Here is a 22,046-nt window from a genome sequence, read left to right as displayed (position 1 = left end):
TGCTGCTATAAAGACTGGAGAGGATGTACCACTTCAAATCAGTATCTTTGTATCCTTTGGGTAAATAGTAGTGCAATTGCTGGGTTCACAGAGTAGTTCTATTTCTAACCTTTTGAGGAACCTACGTACCGTTTTCCACAGTGACTGTACCAACCTGTATTCCCACCAATAGTGTAATAGGGTTCTCCTTTCTCTACATCCTTGCCCACATCTCATTTCCTGTGTTGTTAATTTTAGCCATTCTGACAGATGTGAGGTAATATCTCAATGTCGTTTTGATTTGTATTTCCCTGATGATGAGTGATGCTGATCATCTTTTCATGTGTATGTTAGCCATTTAGATGTCTTCTTTTGAAAAATGTCTATTCATGTCTTCTGCCGATTTCTTAACTGGATTGTCTATTTTTTGGATGTTGAGTTCGATAAGTTCTTTATATATTTTGGATACTAACCCCTTATCAAATACGTTATTTGCAAATATCTTCTCCCATTCCAAAAGTTGTCTTTTAATTTTTTTGTTTCCTTCATTGTGCAGAAGCTTTCTCTCTTGACGAAATCTAATAGTTCATTATTGCTTTTGTTTCCCTTGCCTCCAGAGATGTGTCTACTTAAAACCTGCTGTGGCTGAGATCAAAGATGTTGCTGTCTATGTTCTCTTCTAGGATTTTGGTGATTTCCTGTCCCACATTTAGGTCTTTAATCTATTTTTAATTTATTTTTGTGTATGGTGTAAGGAAGTGGTCCAGTTTCATTCTTCTGAATGTGGCTGTTGAGTTTTTCCAGCCCCATTTTTGAAGAGATTATCTTTTTTTTCCATTGGATATCCTTTCCTGCTTTGTTGAAGATTAGTTAACCATATAGTAATGAGTCCATTTCTGGATTATCTACTCTGTTCCATTGATCTATGTGTCTGTTTTTGTGCCAGTACCACACTGTCTTGATGATCACAGCTTTGTAATACAGCTTGAAGTCAGGCATTGTGATGCCCCCAGCTTTGGTTTTCTTTTTCTTTTAAAGATTTTATTTATTTAAGAGAGGGAGAGAGAGAGAAAAGGGGGGCAGAGGGAGAGAGAATCTCAAGCAGACTACATACTCTGTGAGGAGCTCAATGCATGGTTTGATCTCACAATCTGACCTGAAACCAAGAGGCACCTTCATAATTTTATCTTCTATATCACTGATTCGTACCTCCTCTTCATCCATCTTTGTTGTCATTACAACCAGTTGGTCTTGTCTCTTGGCTATAACATCTTTTTATTTTGGCCTGACTAGTTTTTCAGTTCTTTTTACTCTGCAGTAGGGGTTTTCTCTAGTGTCTCCTATGCTTTTCTCAAGCCCAGCTAATATCCTTGTGATTGTTGTTTTAAATTCTGGTTCAGGCATATTACTTATAGCTGTTTTGATTAGCTCCTTGACTGTGACTTCTTCTGGTTCTTTCTTTTGGGGTGTATTCCTCCATCTTGTCATTTTGTCTAGGTCACTGCTTCTGTGTGTGTGTGTGTGTGTTAAGGAAACCTGTTTTATCTCCTGCCATTTTAAGAAGAGGACCTGTACTGTCCAGGGCCTGGCGCTTCAGGAAGTGTTTCAGAGAGTGTACTCTGCTGTCATGTTTTGGCTGCTCTTTCCCTCAGGCCAGTCCTCTGCAGAGTTTCTCCTTGTCTGCACTGAGGAGTGCTTGGACCTTGTCCAGTATGTGGTGTTTTAATTAGGTGTGCTTCGGTCTGCTTGGTAAAATAAGCCTGATCTTATTTCCACTGGAGCTGAAGCTTTGCAGCACTCTACAATCAGTAGACTTGATGCACGCAAGGGGTTTGTGCTGGTCTTCTGTGGGAGGGGCCTGCTGCACTGGTTCTCAGGCTGACTTGCCCTAGTAAAAATGCACCCGCAGGTGCAGGGGTGTGGTAACTCCAGCTTCCACTGGAGGCGCTGTGTTGCTCACTGAAGTCTGTCAAGGGCGAAGGGGATGGCATTGCCCTACTCTCTTGTCCTGGCAGCAGGAAGTTTGCACCTGCTGTTTGTCAGAAAGCCCTCATAGAAGAGCAAACATTCTCCCCTTTTGTGTCCCTGGCTTCCATCGGATCCCTGCCTTCACCCTGTCAGTGTCCACACTGTCTGCCTGCCAAGCAGCCCAGTACTCCTGTGTTTTATCTCAAGAGTATAGTGCATTTCAAAACTCCAAATTTTAGGAACCCAGTGCTACGTGGACCCATGCTGATCCTCCGGGGGAGGGTCTCATCATGCTACAGTTAGTGCCAATTTGTCCCAGAGAAGTAGTCACATGATCACAAGGGACTTCTGAGTTTATGGTAAAGTGCAGCAAGGTTTGCTGCCCTCAGCAGGTGTCTCAGTTTCTATGTTAGTGAACCAGGCAGCACGTTGGTGTCCGCCAACTCTTTTCCTCCTGAGATGCCATGTCGCCTCTCCTCTCAAACGCATTCCAAGAAAGAGGAAACCATTTCTCCCCCAATGACCCAAGGGATCTTCAGACCACGCCATCCACTCCCAGGCCTCTGCCCTTCTTCCCCACAGGAGCACTGCTATGCCCACCAGGTTCCTCCTGGCTGTGGCGGCAACTTCAGACTTTGAGCTCTGTGCTTGTAAAAACTTGCCATTCTAATCCTCCCAGTCCATGGTTTTAGGGAAATGTTCCTCTTGTATAATCCCCTAGGTGCTGCTTTCTATCTGTATCTTTATCTCTCTCTTTCTCCTCTCTCTGAGATCAAGGGTCCCTCCCCTCTGCAGCAACTACGATTCTTTTCTCCCTGGAATCATGTCTCTGCATCTCCCACCTTCCATGATGTGGCTACTTTTCACCCTCTCGTTCTGCATTTTGTTCTCTTGGCATTCAGATCAATTCTTGGGTATTTGGAATTTGATATTTACCTAAGCTGTGTTCGAGGAACAAAACAAGCATAGGGTCCCCCTATTGCTCTGTCACCTTAATTCTCAGTACATTATTCTTTAGAACAAAAGGTCTCAAATGCAAAGGGAATGAACACGTATCAGAAAGTTGCACTGGGAATGGAGAGCTGGAATCCTACAGTTTATACATTCACTTTTACTTTCAAGGTTTGATATACTACAAATTTAACTTTTTAAATAGTAACAATGGACATTTGTATTTATATACACAAGTACACACATGTAATCTTTCAGTCAAGTTATAGCAGGACCAATATTTCCCTTCATTTGATTCAAAATAGAGCTGATTTTCACTGCTAAGTCTGACTCCTTTAATACAATAGCACAAACATCTACTAGTCATATTTCTACTTGTTTTGAAAGTTTCCCCATCCTTGAACACAGCTTACATAACATTATGCTGAGCTATTAAGCATTTACAGATCATGCCAAGATTCTCAACATCACATCCTGCATATACAACAGCGTCCTACACTATAGGTCTGCTAATTTCCCTTTAAGAGTTCTCACTTAGGGATCCCTGGGTGGCGCAGCGGTTTAGCGCCTGCCTTTGGCCCAGGGCGCGATCCTGGAGACCCGGGATCGAATCCCACGTCGGGCTCCCAGTGCATGGAGCCTGCTTCTCCCTCTGCCTGTGTGTCTCTGCCTCTCTCTCTCTCTCTCTGTGACTATCATAAATAAATAAAAATTAAAAAAAAAAACTTTAAAAAAAAAAAAAGAGTTCTCACTTAGCCCACTTCTAAGGAACAAGACGTGATGAGGGAATGAGGTCAGGGGAGCATATATAAAATCAAGTCATGGTAACATCTTAAGGAAATCCTTTGCCCTCCTTGAAACATTTTTTACTTTTAATTTTTACATGTCTTAGAAATATGTATTTTTTAATTTTTTGAAAGATTTTATTTATTTATTTGAGAGAGAGAGAGAGCAAGAGAGCACAAGCAGGAGGAGCAGTGGAGGGAGAGGGAGAAGCAGGCTCTCTGCTGAGCAGGGAGCCAGTCATGGGAGTCAATCCCAGGACCCTGGGATCATGACCTGAGCCAAAGGCAGACGCTCAACCACCAAGCCACCCAGGCACCCCTGGAAATTTAAAATAACATAGCAGAAAATAAAAATTAGTGTCCAAAGTAGATTCTAGTGTTTTATTCATCTCTAGGGAAATTTACTTTCCTTCAAACTTTGATCCATAATTCAAATAAAAAGTAAGTAGGTGTTACCATACCTGTCATAGCCCAGAGGTTGAGGAGAATGACCATTAAATTTGGGACTGCTTCTAGAAATTGTATTCCCCGGTGATATATTATTTATGCGCTGTAATACGTAAAATATATAAGCAAGGTTTTATTATTTCATATATATAATACGCATACACATATACATATATATAGCACATGCAACTTCTAATGAAATTAAAAGTTTGGTATCCTACATGAGCAAATGTGAGCACAGGCACTCAGATAAAAATCACAACAAGGTAACTGCCCATAGTACTCTCTCATTGTATCTTAGGTCCAAACCCCATTGCACAAGCCATAAAGGGGCATCTCAGTTCCCCACAAGGGCTAGGACCCTACAATACCAACTTCTTTGGATTTCTCTCTTCTCAAACCATAATTTGGCTTAGTGATTGACTTGTCCATACTTAAAGGTATAGCAAAGGAACCCCAAACTCAAAGTTGACCCCCAAAAGTGGGATATGTAGTCCAGGGAAGTTGCTCAAAATTCCAAGAGGAGCTTAGATTTTTTCTGTAGCAGAGTTTCAAATCCAAGGCCTCCACTCTGATCATCTCAGAACTATAAAGAATACTCAGTGTGTTTAAATGCACTCCTCTGCAAGAAGCACCTTCTCCCTCCTCTCAAACAGACAATACATTCTTCCTACTTCCAACAGATTTCCCGCTTTTTCTTATATCATTGCTATCCATGCACATCTTAACTCTCAACTCCATTATAAACTCTTCCAGGACCCAGATCACACCTTATATACCTTTCCCTGGTTTCCCTGAACAACCAACAGAGAGTTGGAGAACATCCAGGCATTGATTTCTGCAGAGGAGTAGGATATTCTATAATTTGGGAAAATGTTGCCTCCTCTTACTAAATGGAATAGTTTCTCATTACTGTAATTTCCCCTTTAAGAAAATACAGGATCTTCATCACAATACTCAAGTACAATAAAGAACAAAACATATTATAAAATTCTACTGCATACCAAAGATCTGTTGAACTTGCTGTAACTGTTTTCAAGGGCAGTCCTAAGGCCATCATTACTGTCATGCAACTTCCGGTTAGCTGTTCTACAGAGCAAATAAAATAAATAAATAAACAGATAAGGAAAGTTGGGGTAAAAGCCACTTTCCTTGCAGGCTGCAAGTTCAGAATGCAGAATTACTTACCACCTCTTGCATCTTTCTACCACTCCCCTTCAAACCTCATAAACTGAGATCATAATTTATTACAAGAACTATAATTTAACTGATGGATCATCTCTCTTTTAAAGGTCTTGACACATCCCTCTGCCTGTGTCTCTGCCTCTCTCTCATGAATAAATAAATAAAATCTTTAAAAAAAAATCCCAGTGCAGGTGTGTACATCCCATCTGATCTATGGGAGTCATTTATCAGTCAGAGCCTCTCTTAAAACCTCTCTCAGCAACCTCTTCTTAAAAATGAGAATAACAGAGCCTCTGCCTTAGAGTGGTCAATGTTGCCCTACTTAAGGCTAATCCTCAGATCTCAGCTCAACTGCCGCATCTGCCAGAACACTTCCTGGCCCTTTCCAGTTAGGAGGAAGCTCTGTACTCTATGTCCCCAACAGGCACACCCCTTCCTTTTGTCCTACTTCTCCTTTGGCATTTTATGTTTATTTCTACAATTATAGATCAGTCTCCATCTTCTTCCCCTAGATGAGCCCCATAAAGAGAGAGACTTTTTTTTCTTTTCTTTTTACTTGCCACTCTATCCTAAGTTCCTGGCATACCTGCCCCATAAAAGGTGCTGAATGAAAATCTGCTGAAAGAATGAATGAACAGAATTATTGTAATAGTCAACTCTGTAACTGCCACCAGTGCGACTTAATGAGCTTTTGAAATGCTGAAAAATAACTTGCCAGGCCTGACCTTACTTCATTTGGGAAGACAAACCAGAAGAAAATACACGGGAAAAAAAGAACATGGGCAGAGGCGGGGGAGGTTTCGTAGAGAAGGTGCTCAGAGGCTGGAATTACGGTAACTCAGGTATGAAGCTGACGGAGCAGGTATAATATCTCCAGTAGGGTTTAAAAAAAATTTAAGAAAAACATCATTCTCACCAAGAACAATACATTGGGCAAGAATGATCATGTGTGTCTGGGGCCATGACGTGTACTAACTGGAGATTCCTGATGGCCTCAGTGTGCTGAGCTGCAGAGAAAGCCACTGAGGTCAGAGCCCTTGGTCTCTACAGAGGTATAATAACATATCACCTGACTTGTGAGAACTTTTAGAGAATTCTAGTCTAGTCCCTGGATTTGACTAGTTTACTTAGGATTAAAAGCAGGAAAAAGCCAAATGGATGTGCTAAATGTACCACAGTGACAGTAAACACGCAAGGACCTGCAAACCCAGTCTTGAGGATAGAGCAACTGGTGCGATATGTGGCACATGTCTTATTAAGGAAACATTAGGAAAGTATAAATGTAATGAGCGTTTTATATGGAAACTTACTGGAGTATTTCAATTTGCCTCTCAAGACTATTTCGATCTTCTGTGTACTCTCGGATTATTTCCAGATCCCTGTAAAACCATATTTTATGTTTGAGCAAGAATTAGGTACTCAGTCCTGCCTTACATGTACCTGCCCTCCGAGACCCCCTTTCACCTTTCTCAAAGATGTGTGTGTCCTTGGCCAGGGTTTCTACCTCCCTGGGCTCCTGCTCAGTTCCTCTGTGCAGTAGGCAGCCCCGCACGCCCACAAGCACCCCCTGTGCTTCCCGTGCAAGGTCCTGCTCTGCCTCCCAAACCCAGCTCTGCTCCTCATGGAACATCATGAGCCTTCACCTTCTGCTGAGTCCCCTCTCCCCACATACTCATTATCCTCTCCCCTGGCCTTCAATCCAGCTTGCTCTCTCACCTCTGACCCTTCCTGGTTCACTCCCCGCCTTATGCAGTCCCCACCCACCTATTTTTCTCCTTTCTGATTTCTTCTCTTCTCCCCACCTGGCTCAACCCTCCTCATCCCAACCACAGAGGAGTCCATAGGACCGTCTGCTATAAACCCATGCTCAGAGATTCCTGAGGGTTTTTTTGTTTGTTTTGTTTTTTTTTACAAAGCCCTGGCCTCTGCCCCATAATGTCTAGAACACTAGCCACTCACCAACAGCCCCTAGTTTGCCTCAGCTCCATTTCTAAGCAGACAAACCCCATCACTAAGCTTCCAAAGACTCTCAAGCTCTCCCCTAACTATTGTCCACAATAACCTTTCTGCTCACTTTTTTGATGATAAAGCTGAAAGTTTCCCAATTGACAACAGAAATTTAAGTATGTCAGCCAAAAATGCTAGGCACTAATATTATAGTCTTAAACTGGCTTTCAAAATTTTTAATTTAACTTTTACTTTCAAATATCTTTTTCTGTCCAGATGTCCGACCACGGCTTCTCAAACCAGTCATATCTGTCCTTTGGTTCTGGCCTCTGCCTTGCTTACTGCCTCACCTGGAACATCTCTGAGACTCCCTTTCCCATCTGAAATGGGGATACTAAGTCTCTACCTCATAGGGTATCCTATGGATTGAAAGAGTAAATGCTGGTAAAGTACTAAGCACAGTGCCTGGCAGACAGCAGTGCTACCTGTGTTACTTCACCAACGCTGCCCCTGATCCCTGAGACCAACACAAACCAGCTCCTCCCAAGCTGACCTCAAGTATCTCCTCTTTAATAAAGTCCTTTGCCTCTTCTGAATAAAAAGTACTCTTTATCTACCATCACATGGCAATGGGCCCAACCTGTAACAGTACTGCTGCTCAGATTGTTTTGGGCGCTGCTGAGCTCCTACGCTAACTCTGTAACCTTTCAGCTTTGTGTCTTTCCCAAAGACGTCTGAAGTTCTCATGCAGCTCTAGCCACATCTTTGCTTTTTTTATATATATTATACACTCATAACTCTTTCTATAACTCAGGAGCCTGTATACAGTAAATATTTCACTGCTGACCATTACATGACCTTAATTGTGATTAAAATTTGCAAGCAAAACAAAAAACCATATTTTTCCCAAGTGTACATGTTTATACACACACACGTATATGTATGTATTTTATATGCATGTATATCCATATATGCATTTATATGCAAATATGTGAATGCTAATACCTATATAAATATACACACATAAATGCATCCATATATATACATAAATGCATGCCTACGTATGCGTATGTGTGTTAGATTTTGTGTTATTAACACCATACTCTAAAATAAAAGTATATCAAAAGAAATGACTTGCTAAGATGCCCACCTTTTCCCTTTTCGTATGTTGGAGAGCCAGGATTCTTACCTTCAAGACACTTCAATTAGCACTGACCCTCAACACTTTAGTTATATTCTTCTGTTCCCAACAATGAACATTTATTAAGCCCTGCACTGTCCTAAGAAGTAAATAATTAAACTAATTTGTTTGTTAAAAAAAAATTAAAACACAAAAGTCACCAGGAAAACAGAACACTGAAAGCAAAATCTTTGGAAGCAAAGAATATACTAGCAAAGTCAATAAAATTTTTTTTAAGATTATGTGACTTCATTCACATGGATGGCAATGTAAACAAACATTTCATTCAAACTAAAAAATAAAATGTGAAATTTCATACCTTTCTGAATTCAGACTCTGATCGGCGTAGTCACTTTTCAAAGCATCTAATTCACTCTGAAGAAAGGCTATGCTTGTCTGTGCTTCTAAAAGATCTTTCTTAACTTTCTGATTTTCCTGGAGAAAAGGAACAGCACAGGCCATTAGATTCAGTGTCTTCCACCTGGGAGGAGTCAAGTGCAGTGGAACCTTACCACCCCAACCACTCCACAGTTCTTCAAATCTTGGTGTTCAAAGAGGTAATTATCAATTCAAGGTAATTTGAAATTATTATAAAGTATTAAGGTCTCAAAAAGCTAAAACCTTGAAGTTCTTCTTCTTCTTTTTTTTTAATGCTTGATATTTGATGCCAAACAATAGTCAAGACATGATCATGACGTACTTTAACATGTTAACTGGCAAATTATCTCAGATCAAACCGTAAACATCTGTTTTTGCTCAATGAGAGCTATAAATCTGGTAAATATTCTGTGGAATTAATAGTACCAGGCAGACTGGCTAGTTTTTACAAAAAATCCTATCACCTAACATTTGTAAGGCTTTTTTTTTTTTAAGGTTTTATTTATTCATGAGAGAGAGAGAGAGCAGAGACACAGGCAGAGGGAGAAGCAGGCTCCTTGCAGGAAGCCCAATGTGGGACTCGATCCCGGGTCTTCAGGATCACGCCCTGGGCTGAAGGCGGCACTAAACTGCTAAGCCACCCTGGCTGCCCACATTTGTAAGTTTTGCACATAAAAATAAACTAGTGTGGGGATGCCTGGGTAGCTCAGCGGTTGAGCATCTGCCTTTGTTCAGGGTGTGATCCCGGAGTCCCTGGATCAAGTCTCACATTGGGCTCCCTGTATGGAACCTGCTTCTCCCCCTGCCTAGGTCTCTGCCTCTCTGTCTCTCATGAACAAATAAATAAAATCTTTAAAAAGAAATAAACTAGTGTGGTTTAAAAAATGTCTGTTTTTCTAAAACAAACAAACATTGGAGGCTTCTGGTGCAACATGATGGGCTGAGCACTCTTCTTTCCCTTTGGAGACCCCATTCACATGAAATGCCAAATAACATGAAATATATCAGTACAAGTTACAAGAATGGAGGAGGGGCCCCTCAACTGTCACATGTGTTAAATACATTTCTGGAAGATGGAAAGTGGATGGGAATGTGCTGACAAAGGGAAGAGAGCTGGAGAACAGGAGGTATGGGAGAGGCGTGTAGAAGGTTGTGCTACAGAGCAGAGGAGGAGACAATTAGCCAGGCAGAACCCCTAACAGTCAGAAATGAAGCTAAAAACAGAAATTAAGATCACATACTAAGGCACAGCTTCTCCTTGCCCCCAGGCCAATCTCTCTTACACTAGCAAAGAATAGCAGATAGAGTTGGTTTCTAAGGCAGTAAGACATGGCTTGTCTTTTTAAAAAGAACTGAACTGGGCGCATGGGTGGTACAGTCAAGTTGAGCATCTGACTCTTGGTCTTGGCTCAAGTTGTGATCTCAGGTTCATGAGATCAAGCCCCAAGTCAGGCTCCATGCTCAGCTTGGAGTCCACTTCAGATTTTTCTGCCTCTCTCTCTGCCCCCACTTGCACTCACTCACTTTTTCTCTCTCCCTCAAATAAATTAGTAAAATCTTTAAACAAATAAAAAGAACTGAATGATCCGCATATGGTACACTGAAGCCTCTCTCTAAATATCCATACCCCATTCATTCTGGTAATCAAAGGTCCCCCAGTCTGACAGCCAGCGTCACACATACAGCTCCGAGGAAGACACTCTCTCAGGAAAGAGGCCCTGAGGTAAACAGATCTATTTACTTAGCTGCACAGGAATCCTACACCAGCTACTTAAAATGCTCAGAAATTCCAGAATGATATATGGGTAGAAGGTTTAAAAAACAATCAGTCCAATAAGAACTGAAATTTTGCAGACTCCAAAGTTAGTATTTTCAAGGAGAAAAAGACAAATTCCATGCATTGAGAAGAATAAATAAAAAGTTGGAAGGCATCGATGGATAGTGTCATGAAGATGTCAGAGTTTCTCTGTACCAAGAAACCACAAACTCAACCAGGAAATGCAAGAAAAACAAGCAATTCTACAAGAAAGTCATGATCCAAATACAAAGCCAATGTGGCAAAATCTGCAACTGATTGGCACATTCCAACTTGATGGGAGTCTTCTCTTCCAAGTGGTATGGGACTAATGACTAGAGAGAAAGAAATGCACTTCTAGCACAGCTAGCTCACTTCTGGGCTCCTCTGCAATGAGAATATGCAGAGTCTGAATTAAGGAAATGTTCACTCCTGGCTTTCAACTTTGAGAGGCCACCTAAAAACAAAATAAAGACAACTTAATGATGATGACAAAACAGATGCAAATGTTGTCAGCTTGGCAGCAGAAAGCCCAGACACAGGGTCAGCAAATGATAGGAAAGGAACAGAAAGAGGAGCGCTGGAGGAAGAGAAGGGCAGTCATACCCTCAGTTTACAAAGCCAGGGACTTTGCTGTATGACCACAGCAGGGTTAATGACGTGATGTGCAAGGGCCATGCCATCAGTGCTCTGAACCAAAAATAAATAAAAGTATTCACAATAGATGGTGTATTACTGAGGGTAAAAGCCTGAATAACACCTTTCCTCAAAGGTATATCAAAGGCTCTAAGTGAAGTATTGATTCCTCTTTACTCTTCCATCCATGGAACATCGATAAACAGCATGATTATGTCTAGGAAACAGTCGTCCAAGAGGAAATGTACTTTGAAAGTGAAAGGTGATTCTTACCATTGATAAATCATAAATTTGCTTCTTTAATGCAGCCACATCTTCTTTTTGACTGATGTGTTTCGACTGTTCTTCTAGCTGAAAGAACAAATAAAAGTATGCATTTAACAAACTTACTTTGAATTGATTCAGTTAAGTTGCTGAAGATCCTTGAATAAAGATATGGGAATTCTAAAAGTCTTCGATTTTTAACATCATGCAACTTTGTAAATCATTAAACTATACATAATCCATGAGGATTTGAAAATTTGCTTTTAAATATTTAAACATTTAAAAAAGGGACTTTTATCACTGAATGAATTTCCTTGAAAACAATGAAAAAGTCCTTTTGGGAAACCATTCACCTATAAAGTGACTTACCTTTGCCTTTTCAGTTATGTTGCACATGAATCTAGACCTTTATATTCTCCTAGAAATTTATCTGCACTTAACACTCTATCCTGTATTATAATTATTTATGAATGCCTTAGTTCCCTTACCAGAGTCCAAGGTTTTTAACAGTAGGGTTAGCATCAGATTCGCCTGTTTTCTTCATGGTAATTTCTGTAAATGCTTATTAAAATACCTGGTATCAATAAAATTTAAGTATGATAGGAAGCTAGTGACATACGCACACAAAATTATATGAATATATACATCAACTTTGCTTTCTGCTTGACTTGTTAAGCCAGACTAAACTGGCTTAGGAGCATCTCTAACATGGACAACAAAAATGTCTTTCCTACAAATAGCTGATAGTCCCTGGGAATTGTGGGGTCTGTGGGTTTCCATTAACTGAATAGTTAGGCACTGATCAAAATGAATGCTATATTTCATCAAGTCTAAGTCAAAGCCTAAGTAACCTGATGCTGGACTTTCTTCATCTTACCAGATGTATCAACGAAAGGCTTTCACACAACAATGCCACATGGCTGATCATAACTGAGAAAATCCCCTGATTTTTTCAGATGCATGACAATTTCAGAGAAGAAAAAGTAGGAGTAAAAAAAAACTAGTTCCTCAGAATCCATGGCATAAGGTAAAGGCAATCATAATCAACCTGTAAACTTTTCCATAGGTTAAGCTACATTCCCTCACAAACATCATTGTTTTTTCTCTTGCAGAACAAACCTCCGGAGCAGGTGGGAAGTCTGGTACAAGCAAGAAAGCACAAACTGTAGCAAGACAACTTCAATGCTTATTAGCTCTGTGAGTCTGAACAAGTTATTTAACTAACTGCTCTGGAACTCAGTATCCTCATCTGTGAAAGTAGGATATTTACCTATCCTCAGAGAAAGTTTGAGAATTAAATTTATGAACTATGAAAAAGAGCTTAATAAACTTTAAGTCAATAATGTGTCAGTTATTATGGTTAGACAGGACAGTCAATTATTAATCCCATTTTACAAATGAGAAATGAAATGATAATGACGCCAACTGTTATAACAGGCAGAAAGTGGCAGGCAGAGCCTTGATAAGGACTGGTCCCATCACTTCTGACTCTTACTGTTCACGGTCTATTTGGTCCTCATCTATGCCATAACATGGCAAGAAATTTTGTGTCTTTCCTACATAACTTTCTTTTGGCCTAAAGATTTGGGAAGACATGAAAATAACTGAGGACCAGGGCTAGGAGAATCTGTGACTCTGGCATAAACAAAGGACTGGTCCTTTCAAATGGTCATTAAACCATTCAAATTCTTATGTATGGTCTAATGACCTTGGAGACTAGAGAAAAGGTTGATACTGATCATAATTTCCCAAAAAGGCTATTGGGGAGAGTTTTTAATAATTCCAGAGATTTGAATTGCAATAGCCTACAAAATGCAGCTAATCGTCACTTAATCTCATTGACTATAAACACTGGAGAGAGCATTAGAGGTTATCACAGGAACAACCAGAGAAGCAAAGTGTTGTGCCCAAATACACAATGCCACTTTCAGGGATGATTCTTTTTTAAGTAGCCATTTTCATTTTAGCCAAGACACTTCCACTAGTTACAGAGACAATCCACACGCAAGAGGTGGACCTAGTACCATGCTACAGACAATCTATGCTGGCAGGTGAGAGCTGATTTTACACACCTCTTTCCAAACTCTGCACTCAGTGATGTCAACTTGGTAGCCTGAAATTGTTAATGGTGGGAGTATTTATACCATGGAAATCAGAAAATATTACGGATTCCTCCCTGATCCTCTTCCCCCTACAGAGCCAGTTGTTAAGTAGCTACCAGCACACCACTGGGTGAAACACACCCTCCTCATTAGAAACCAAACACAGCAAAGGCCAAATCCAATCACACCTTTGCTCACATTTCAACAAGTTCTCTTCTACCTCCTGTTGATCAGGGGTCCCCTAGATCTGGAACTTTCTACATAGAAGAAGAATATTTACTTCATTTAATAAATACTCACTCAATACTGACTATATACCTTTCAGTCAGCTGAGGGTTGGGATACAGGAATACAGGGATATGGGACCAGCAAAGACAGTATCCCTTCTGTCATGAGCAGAGTCCACTGAACATGTGGGAATTGAGGGCATCTGAGGAAGGAAAACTGGGGTTTGATGGATATTATTCAAGGGGTCAGAAATATTTATTAGATCTGTGCAGAAGATATGCTGCCCTTGGAAACAGAAAAGAAAATCAGAGACTTTTGAAAAAGTGACTAAAAAATAAAAGTGTTTTTCTAGGGAGCCCAGTTTGACTCTGAAATCTGATTCTAATTGCTGCTTTAATATGATTCCAACTGTTTTTGGCCACTAAAAACTTAAACACACTGATATACTAAGGCTATTCCTAGAAGCCTAGCTGCCACAAACCTACCTTTCTGAGTTTCTTTATTGTCACCTGTAGATCCCCTACTTCTGTTTCATACTGACGTCTGAGGTCACTGAGGGCTTCCTCAGCTTTACGTTTTTCCTAAAAAAAAAAAAAAAAAAAAAAGAAGAAGAAGATTTTATTGATTTAAATAGATTCTTAAAATTCCACAGAATGAGAAATGTTTTGTGTCAAACTAAGGCTGACCCAAAGTCTCCCACATAGGGAAGGCGAGAATGGATGGCGGAAGTAAACCAAATGATTCTGGAGGTATGGCTCTTTTGGAATTGAAACCTGAAGAACTGAAAGCCTACTTGCACATATCACCTGGAGAGACACCTCTAAGACTATTACTCATGTTATGACAGAAAGCCATAGCACATCAATTAACTAGTTTAATTAATTATCACTATTATTAATTAAAAGATATGGCAACAGCCAAAGGTCCAAATGCTTCCTTGAACCCTATCATCTCATCAGGGTCCAGGAAGGTCTGGTGGGTTTGTCCTTCTTCCAAGAGCTTACACCTGACCTGAATTCAAATCACATCACTTGCAAATGTCTATGCTAAGTGCTTCCGCATGGGCTAGTACTTCTCAATTGCTTCCTGCCTGGATCAGAGAAAGGCAAGGGGGCACCCCAGGAGGTCTGAGGCTAAAGTCCCCAAGAGCCCACACATCTTTAAATTTACTTTTTCTCTTAACAAAGTATGGAACTTTATTCCCTATGTTTAGTATCCAAATAAAGTTTTATGTTAATAACCAGTGAAGTTGAGTGTACAAATGTCCACTGATGGCCTCCTATATGCACAGGGAGACAAAGCAGGAGCAATGCAGGCAGACGTGCATCCTGGTTGGGGAGGGCACGAAGCAAAGATGATCTCAGGAAGCAATGCTGAAGAGAAGCTAACAGTGAGATGTGACAGGAAGTGAGTCAGGGTGGTAAGGAAAGGCCCCTCTGCAGGGGAGACATGACCCCATGTCTGAACACCTGCCTGACTTAAAGGGTCTTGCTACTCACCTACTGGCTATCTAGTTGAGACAACTTACTTGCAGCCTCCGTTTCCCTATTGGATTAATGCAAGGATTATATTGAATTATCCAATTAAATTAATAATCCATGTAAATTAGATATTCTATGCTTTGGAGAAAATGTGTAAGAGAAGGGCAACATCTTCACTCATGGTAACCTTTTTTTAAGTAAGTCTCTTGACTTTATCCAGCTTTACAGGTGAGCCCAGCAAGTGTTGCCACTTCACAGGTGGATAAAGACGTGAGCCTCCCAATGAGGCACTCCCTTGCACAGCTTTCCTGGCATGGAAATGTACCTATATGTAACTAGGCAAGTCTTCACACTAAATCCAAGGCCATAACCCTAACATAACAACTTTTATGGTTTAAAAATATTTTATTCAGAGTTCAATAAAGGAAATTATCACTATGTAGTTCTTTCCATTCCCAACCTGTCACAGGCAGATGCCCAGAGATCAGATGGGGGATCTTTACAGTAATCTAGGTAGAAATGGTGGTGGCTCAGACCAATTCATCACAAACTTCCTGAAAACTAAGGGAGGGAATCCTTCACAACTCATTCTATGATGTGAATAGCATTAGCCTGATACAAAAATCAAACACATTAAAAGAAAACTACAAACCAATCTTTTATGAGCATGGATGCAAAAATAAAATTTAGCAAAATGAATTCAACAAGATATAAAAATGAAAATACATCATAACTGAGGTTTGTCCCCAGAGTGCAAGTGTATTTTAATACTTGAAAAACAGTGTAATTCACCACATTGATATTCTAAAAAAGAGAAAAACCATGATCATTTCAATAGATTCGAAAAAGCATTGATGAAATCCAACATTCCATTCCTAATTATTTTTTTTAATTTATTTTTATTGGTGTTCAATTTACCAACATACAGAATAACCCTCAGTGCGCGTCACCCATTCACTCCCACCCCCCGCCCTCCTCCCCTTCTACCACCCCTAGTTCGTTTCCCAGAGTTAGCAGTCTTTACGTTCTGTCTCCCTTTCTGATATTTCCCACACATTTCTTCTCCCTTCCCTTATATTCCCTTTCACTATATTTATATTCCCCACCTGAATAAGAACATATAATGTTTGTCCTTCTCCGACTGACTTACTTCACTCAGCTCCATTCCTAATTAGAACAACAACTGTCAGCCATCCAGGAACATGCTCAATTCAATATCGGGCATCCATGAACAACATGCCACCAACATCATACTTTGTATTGAGAGAGTGATAATAGACAAGGATGTCTGTTCTTACTTTTCTTCTTCTAATCAGTGCAATAAGGAGAGAAAAATAAAGTGATCATTCACATCAGCGAGAAGTAAAGCTGCTTTTATCCATAGACTACATAACCATCTGTGTAGGAAATCTGATGGAATCTATCAAAAAAGTTACTGAGGGGATCCCTGGGTGGCACAGCGGTTTGGCGCCTGCCTTTGGCCCAGGGCACGATCCTGGAGACCCAGGATCGAATCCTACATCGGGCTCCCGGTGCATGGAGCCTGCTTCTCCCTCTGCCTATGTCTCTGCCTCTCTCTCTCTCTGTGTGCCTATCATAAATAAATAAAAAAATTTAAAAAATTTAAAAAAAGTTACTGAGTGTGAACAATGTAAACAAATATGATAGGGTATAAGATCTATATGTAAAATCAACTGTATTTCTATATAGTCACAATGAGTAATCAGAAATTGAGATTTCTGGGGTGCCTGGGTGCCTCAGCTGACTGAGGGTGCCTTTGGGTCAGGTCATAATCCCAGTGTCCAGCGTGGAGCTCCCTGCTCAGTGGGGAGTCAGCTTCTCTCTCTCCCATTCTCCTTCCTTGTGCTTTCTATCAAATAAATAAAATCTTAAAAAAAAAATGAAATTTTTAACAACACTGTTTAGAGTAGCATTAAAGTATCAAATACCTAGGAATGAATCTGAGGAAAGATTTATAAGATCTGTATATTGAATACCACAAAACATTGCTAAGTGAAATGGAGAATGCATCAGTGTATGGATCAAAAATTATTCATTATTGTTAAGATGCCAATTCTCCCCAAATTGGTCTATAAAGGCAATGAAACCAAATCAAACCCACAGCAGGTTCCCCCCCCCCTTTTTTTTAAGAAGTTGGCAAGCTGATTCTACAGAAATTAAAGGATCTAAAATAGCCAAAACAACTCTGAAAAAGACCAAAGTTGAAGAAATAATATTACTTGATTTCAAGACTTACTATAAAGCAACAGTCACCAAAACAATGTGATACTGGCATAAAGCAATCAATGGAACAAACCAGAGAGCCCAGAAATAAATCCACACAAATACAGTAAACCAATCTGGGACAAAGTACAAAGGCAATTCAATGGAGAACAAATGGCCTTTTCAACAAACAGTGCTGGAATAATTGGATATCCACCTGCAAAAAAATATGAACTTTGATCCATACCATGCAAAATGGATCCCAAATGTAAAACCTAAAACTAATAAAACTTACAGAAGAAAACAGCAGAACATCTTTGTGACCTTGGGTTAGGTAAAGATTTCTTAGACGCCATGATCCATTAAAGAAAAACTGACAAATTGGATTTCATCAAAATGAAAAATTTCTACTCTTCAAAATATACTGTTAGGAGAATGAAAAGACAAGTCACGGCAGGGAGAGAATTTTAAAATCAGAATATATAAAGCGTTCTCAAAATTCCACAGCAAGGACACCTGGGTGGTGCAGCTAGTTAAGCATCCAACTCTTGGTTTCAGCTCAGGTGATGATCTCAGGGCCCTGGGATCAAGCCCCACATCAGGCTCTGAGCGGAGTTTGCTTGGGATTCTCTCTCCCTCTCCCCCCGCCTTGAAAAAAAGAGAACTGTGGATGCCTGGGTGGTTCAGTGGTTGAGAGTGTCTGCCTTTGGCTCAGGGTGTGATCCTGGGGTCCAGGATGGAGTCCCACATCAGGCTCCTTGCAGGGAGTCTGCTTCTCCCTCTGCCTATGTCTCTGCCTCTCTCATGAATAAATACAGCTCTTAAAAAAAAAAAAAAAACTGTATTTAAAAAAGAAAAAGAAAAAAAATCCCTCTGTAACAAGAACATCACTTAATTTTTAAAGCGAGTAAAAGATTTTAACAGATATTTTACCAAAGAAAATGCACCATGGTTGCCTGGCAAGGAGGGGAGAGGAGGAAGGGAGACAGGACAAAGGGGCATGAGGACACTTCCATGGTGGACAGGTATATCCATTATCTTGACTGTGGTGATGGTTTCACACCGTACAGGTATACCCAGTGTTATCATACTCTATACTACAAATTTGTGCAGCTTCTTGCATGTCAATTTTACTTCAAAAAAGCCATTACAAGATAAAATACTGAGCCAGGACAATGGAATAACACTGTATGTACAAGAGGAGTCAAGGTCAGGAAGAGGTGAATACGGCCAGAGGACTGGGAGACAGCATCAAAGAGAAGTGGAGACTTTCTCTAAGCTTTGCTGAGTTCAGGAAGATGGAAAGGACGGGCAAAGGGAACTGCTGGAGCGAAGGAAGAGCAATGATCACGCCAGACCAGAGCTGTGCAGTGAAGAATCACAGGGGCTGAGCTGAGGCTGACATTACAATGGACCCAACACAACATTACAAGGAGTGGGAGCCATGGTAAGGGCTCCAACACTAACAAAAGACTTGTTTGTTAAGTACGTAGCTGGAGGAGGCAGTGAGATTGATGGCACAACAGCACATGCGCTTGGTAAGTGTTGGATGAATGAACGAGCACACAGATTAGATGGATGGAGAGGAAAAAAAGGCAGAAAAAATATATGATTTTCCTGTTTCTAGACTCCCAACAGATGAAGTGCTAGCAGAAGAATGAGGTCTCCACCACACTAAAGCTGGCCCATGGACTCTGAGCCGTTCACTCTGTTAAATGTGACATCCCAACAGTTATTAACCTTGTCATTAAGAGATGAGACAACAAAAACACCTGAAATCATACATGTGATGAAGCTGTTTTAGGCAAAGACTCTGAAAGGACACAGAGTTACAAAGAGCAACAGAGAAGAACAGACCGGCTACAGCCATGATGCTTCCAGCACCTCTCAGGCATGGAGCACCCATCCAGATCACAGGCCAAACCTCCGTCAAGCAGGTTGGTGGCACTACCCCATCCTAAAAATGGCACCACCAGGGTCAGAGGTCAAGTTATTTTTCCAGGGCCACCCAGCCCAGGCAAAGGCAGAGCCGGGAAGCACATGAAGGCCGATCAGATGCCACTACCTGTGGCCACTCAGAGGTAATGGGGCAAATGAACAGAAAAAGTCCAATTGAATAGTAGCCTTAAAGATAGGTCTATTTTCTCCTTCCAGTAAACATTAATCACTCAACTAGACTTGAGAAGGAAAAAACACAAGTATTGCTTCTACAGAAATCACTGAAGGCAGTAACTTCCAACCTTAAGAGCTCCTTCAGTGATGAATAAGAGTACATTCCATTATGAAGTCTGCAGAGAGAATTTTAGTTTCCCTGCAATCTAGATTTCAAGTTGGCAGAGGACATGGTCGGTGACATCATGGAATAAAAACACACCACCCTCCTCCATTGAAGGGGGGGCTCTGCCGTCTGACCACAGCGCTCGTGTCACCTCCACAAAGGGGTCCCCGACCTCCTCTTCCCATCGCCGACTACCACACCTGGTCTTCACTGCACTCACTATTGAAATTATCTGCTCCCTCTCTCCTTACTCTCCCCCAAACCACCACCACCAAAAATGCCTTCACTGAGGGGCACCTGGGTGGCTCAGTCAGTTGAGCGTCTGCCTTCGGCTCAGGTCATGATCCCAGGGTTCTGGGATCGGGCCCCACCTCGGGCTCCCTGCTCAGCAGGGAGTCTGCTTCTCCCTCTGCCTCTGCTCCTCCCCCCACTTGTATTCTCTCTCAAATACATGAATAAAAAAAAAAATCTTAAAAAAAAAAAAAAGACCCTCGTTAAGAGCCCCTGGGAGCCTATAGACTTGCTGCACCTACAAAGTGCCCACTGCCTGCACCAGGATTCGTGGAATGAACAGGCCAATCCCACACACTCACGTCTTTCCGCGTCTTGTGTTCTACTGCCTGAATCCTCTGATCCATTTCCTCTTCCAGCTCACTCAACTGCATCGCTGCCTTGTCCTGGGCTCTGAAATTCAAGAGGAAGCACACCTTTTCACCGCAACATGCAGACAACTTCAACCCCATCTATCTCAACCCCTATTTTATAGAGAAGAAACATAGCAATTAGAATAATATTCCCTGTTCCTTCCACAAAATAAAACAGGCTGGCAATTTGACCACTGGGGTATAAAATGACATTAAACCTAGATATTAAGTAAATGGTATAAATTAGATAAAATACTATTAAACTAGATTGTGGTGAAGAACAGAAAAAGGTATCAAATCACTGGGAAGTTCTCAATAAATTCTGAAAAACCCTTTTTGCTGCATAACTGAGTGACAGCCCTGGACAAAAAGAGAATCCCATGATAAATAGATCTTTAGATATAATTTTGCAATGTTATTATACGAAACACACATGTTATATGCTATAGTTAGAAGGGGGGAAAAAGGAATCTCAATGATTTCTAATCAGTTCCCTAAAGTTCTAGATTACAAATGTGATCTTTACATTGTAGAAAAATTCTGCTTCTTTTATTAAAGGCATCACTAAATCACCTCTCTATAGAGGTGGAGCACACTGATTTGCCAAAAAAGTTAGAAATAGGAACATTTCATTGAGGAATGTTCTAGGATAGTTTTCTAGTTTGGAGACGTCTGTACACTTTACAATGGCTGAAGCTTCAGATTAAAACCTAAAAAAGTATTTTTTGTTTTCTCTCTGCTGTATGTCCAGTTATCTCAATTTTCTCATAAATACGTCTTGCCTATTCAACTACATGACAAGAGACTTGAAAGCAGCCACCATGGGGTTTTGAGGGTCATTGACACACTACTGATAAAAAGGAGAGGGCAGGACCTAAACAGAAGGCCTCCCATCTGCCAGTTGCCAGTTTGATGGCTTCTGGGACACATCTCACCTGCTTTCTACTTGTTTACTCCCTGGTAACACAGTCCGTGCACTAGTTTCATTTCTAAAAAATTCTAAATGACTACGGAGGGGTAGGGTGAAGGCCCCAAAATAAAATTTTGAGTGACTTTACTACTATTTTCTGCATCCTTACCTGACAGCCTGCCCAAGAAATGTTAACCTAGTTTGGAAAGTCAGCTATTTCTAGCTCGTTTATAAATACCTCTTATCTGAGGGCAACCTAGGAGGCTCAGTCAATTAAGCATCTGCCTTCACCTCAGGTTATCATCCAGGATCCTGGGACTGAGTCCCGAATCGGGCTCCCTACTCAGTGGAGAGTCTGCTTCTCCCTTTCCCTCTGCCCTCCTCCTCACTCATGCTCGCTCTAATAAATAAATTAAATCTTCAAATAAATAAATACACACATACATACATACTTGCTACCTGAAATCTAGGAATTAAGTATCTCCACAGCAACTTTGTTTTGTTGGTTTTGACCAAACTTTGTTTGGTCAACTCTGGAACTATACAACAGCCAAATCACACATCCTTTCTCTCCCATGACCATTTTTCCAACCTCTCCTTCTAGACATCCAGGACTGCTCCTACATGTGTTCTTTCTGCCTTCCTCACTTCTGAGCAACATTTTT

General features: G+C 40.8%; 1 protein-coding gene across 8 annotated transcripts in view; it reads right to left on the bottom strand.

The window, feature by feature from the left end:
- RASEF (RAS and EF-hand domain containing) overlaps positions 1-22,046 on the bottom strand; it is a 209,408-nt gene that overhangs the window by 23,405 nt on the left and 163,957 nt on the right. For all 8 annotated transcript variants that reach the window (XM_077905661.1, XM_077905633.1, XM_077905650.1 and 5 more), the window contains 7 exons: positions 20,421-20,511; positions 14,331-14,426; positions 11,525-11,602; positions 8,762-8,877; positions 6,626-6,694; positions 5,135-5,219; positions 4,145-4,233 (listed from right to left, as the gene is read on the bottom strand). In XM_077905661.1, coding sequence (XP_077761787.1) covers positions 4,145-4,233; positions 5,135-5,219; positions 6,626-6,694; positions 8,762-8,877; positions 11,525-11,602; positions 14,331-14,426; positions 20,421-20,511 — 624 coding nt within the window. The remainder of the gene's footprint in view (positions 1-4,144; positions 4,234-5,134; positions 5,220-6,625; positions 6,695-8,761; positions 8,878-11,524; positions 11,603-14,330; positions 14,427-20,420; positions 20,512-22,046) is intronic.

The sequence above is a fragment of the Canis aureus genome, chromosome 1 (genome assembly GCF_053574225.1).
Source record: "Canis aureus isolate CA01 chromosome 1, VMU_Caureus_v.1.0, whole genome shotgun sequence".
NCBI classification, from domain to species: Eukaryota; Metazoa; Chordata; class Mammalia; order Carnivora; family Canidae; genus Canis; species Canis aureus.
This window is presented reverse-complemented; position numbering and strand designations above follow the sequence as displayed.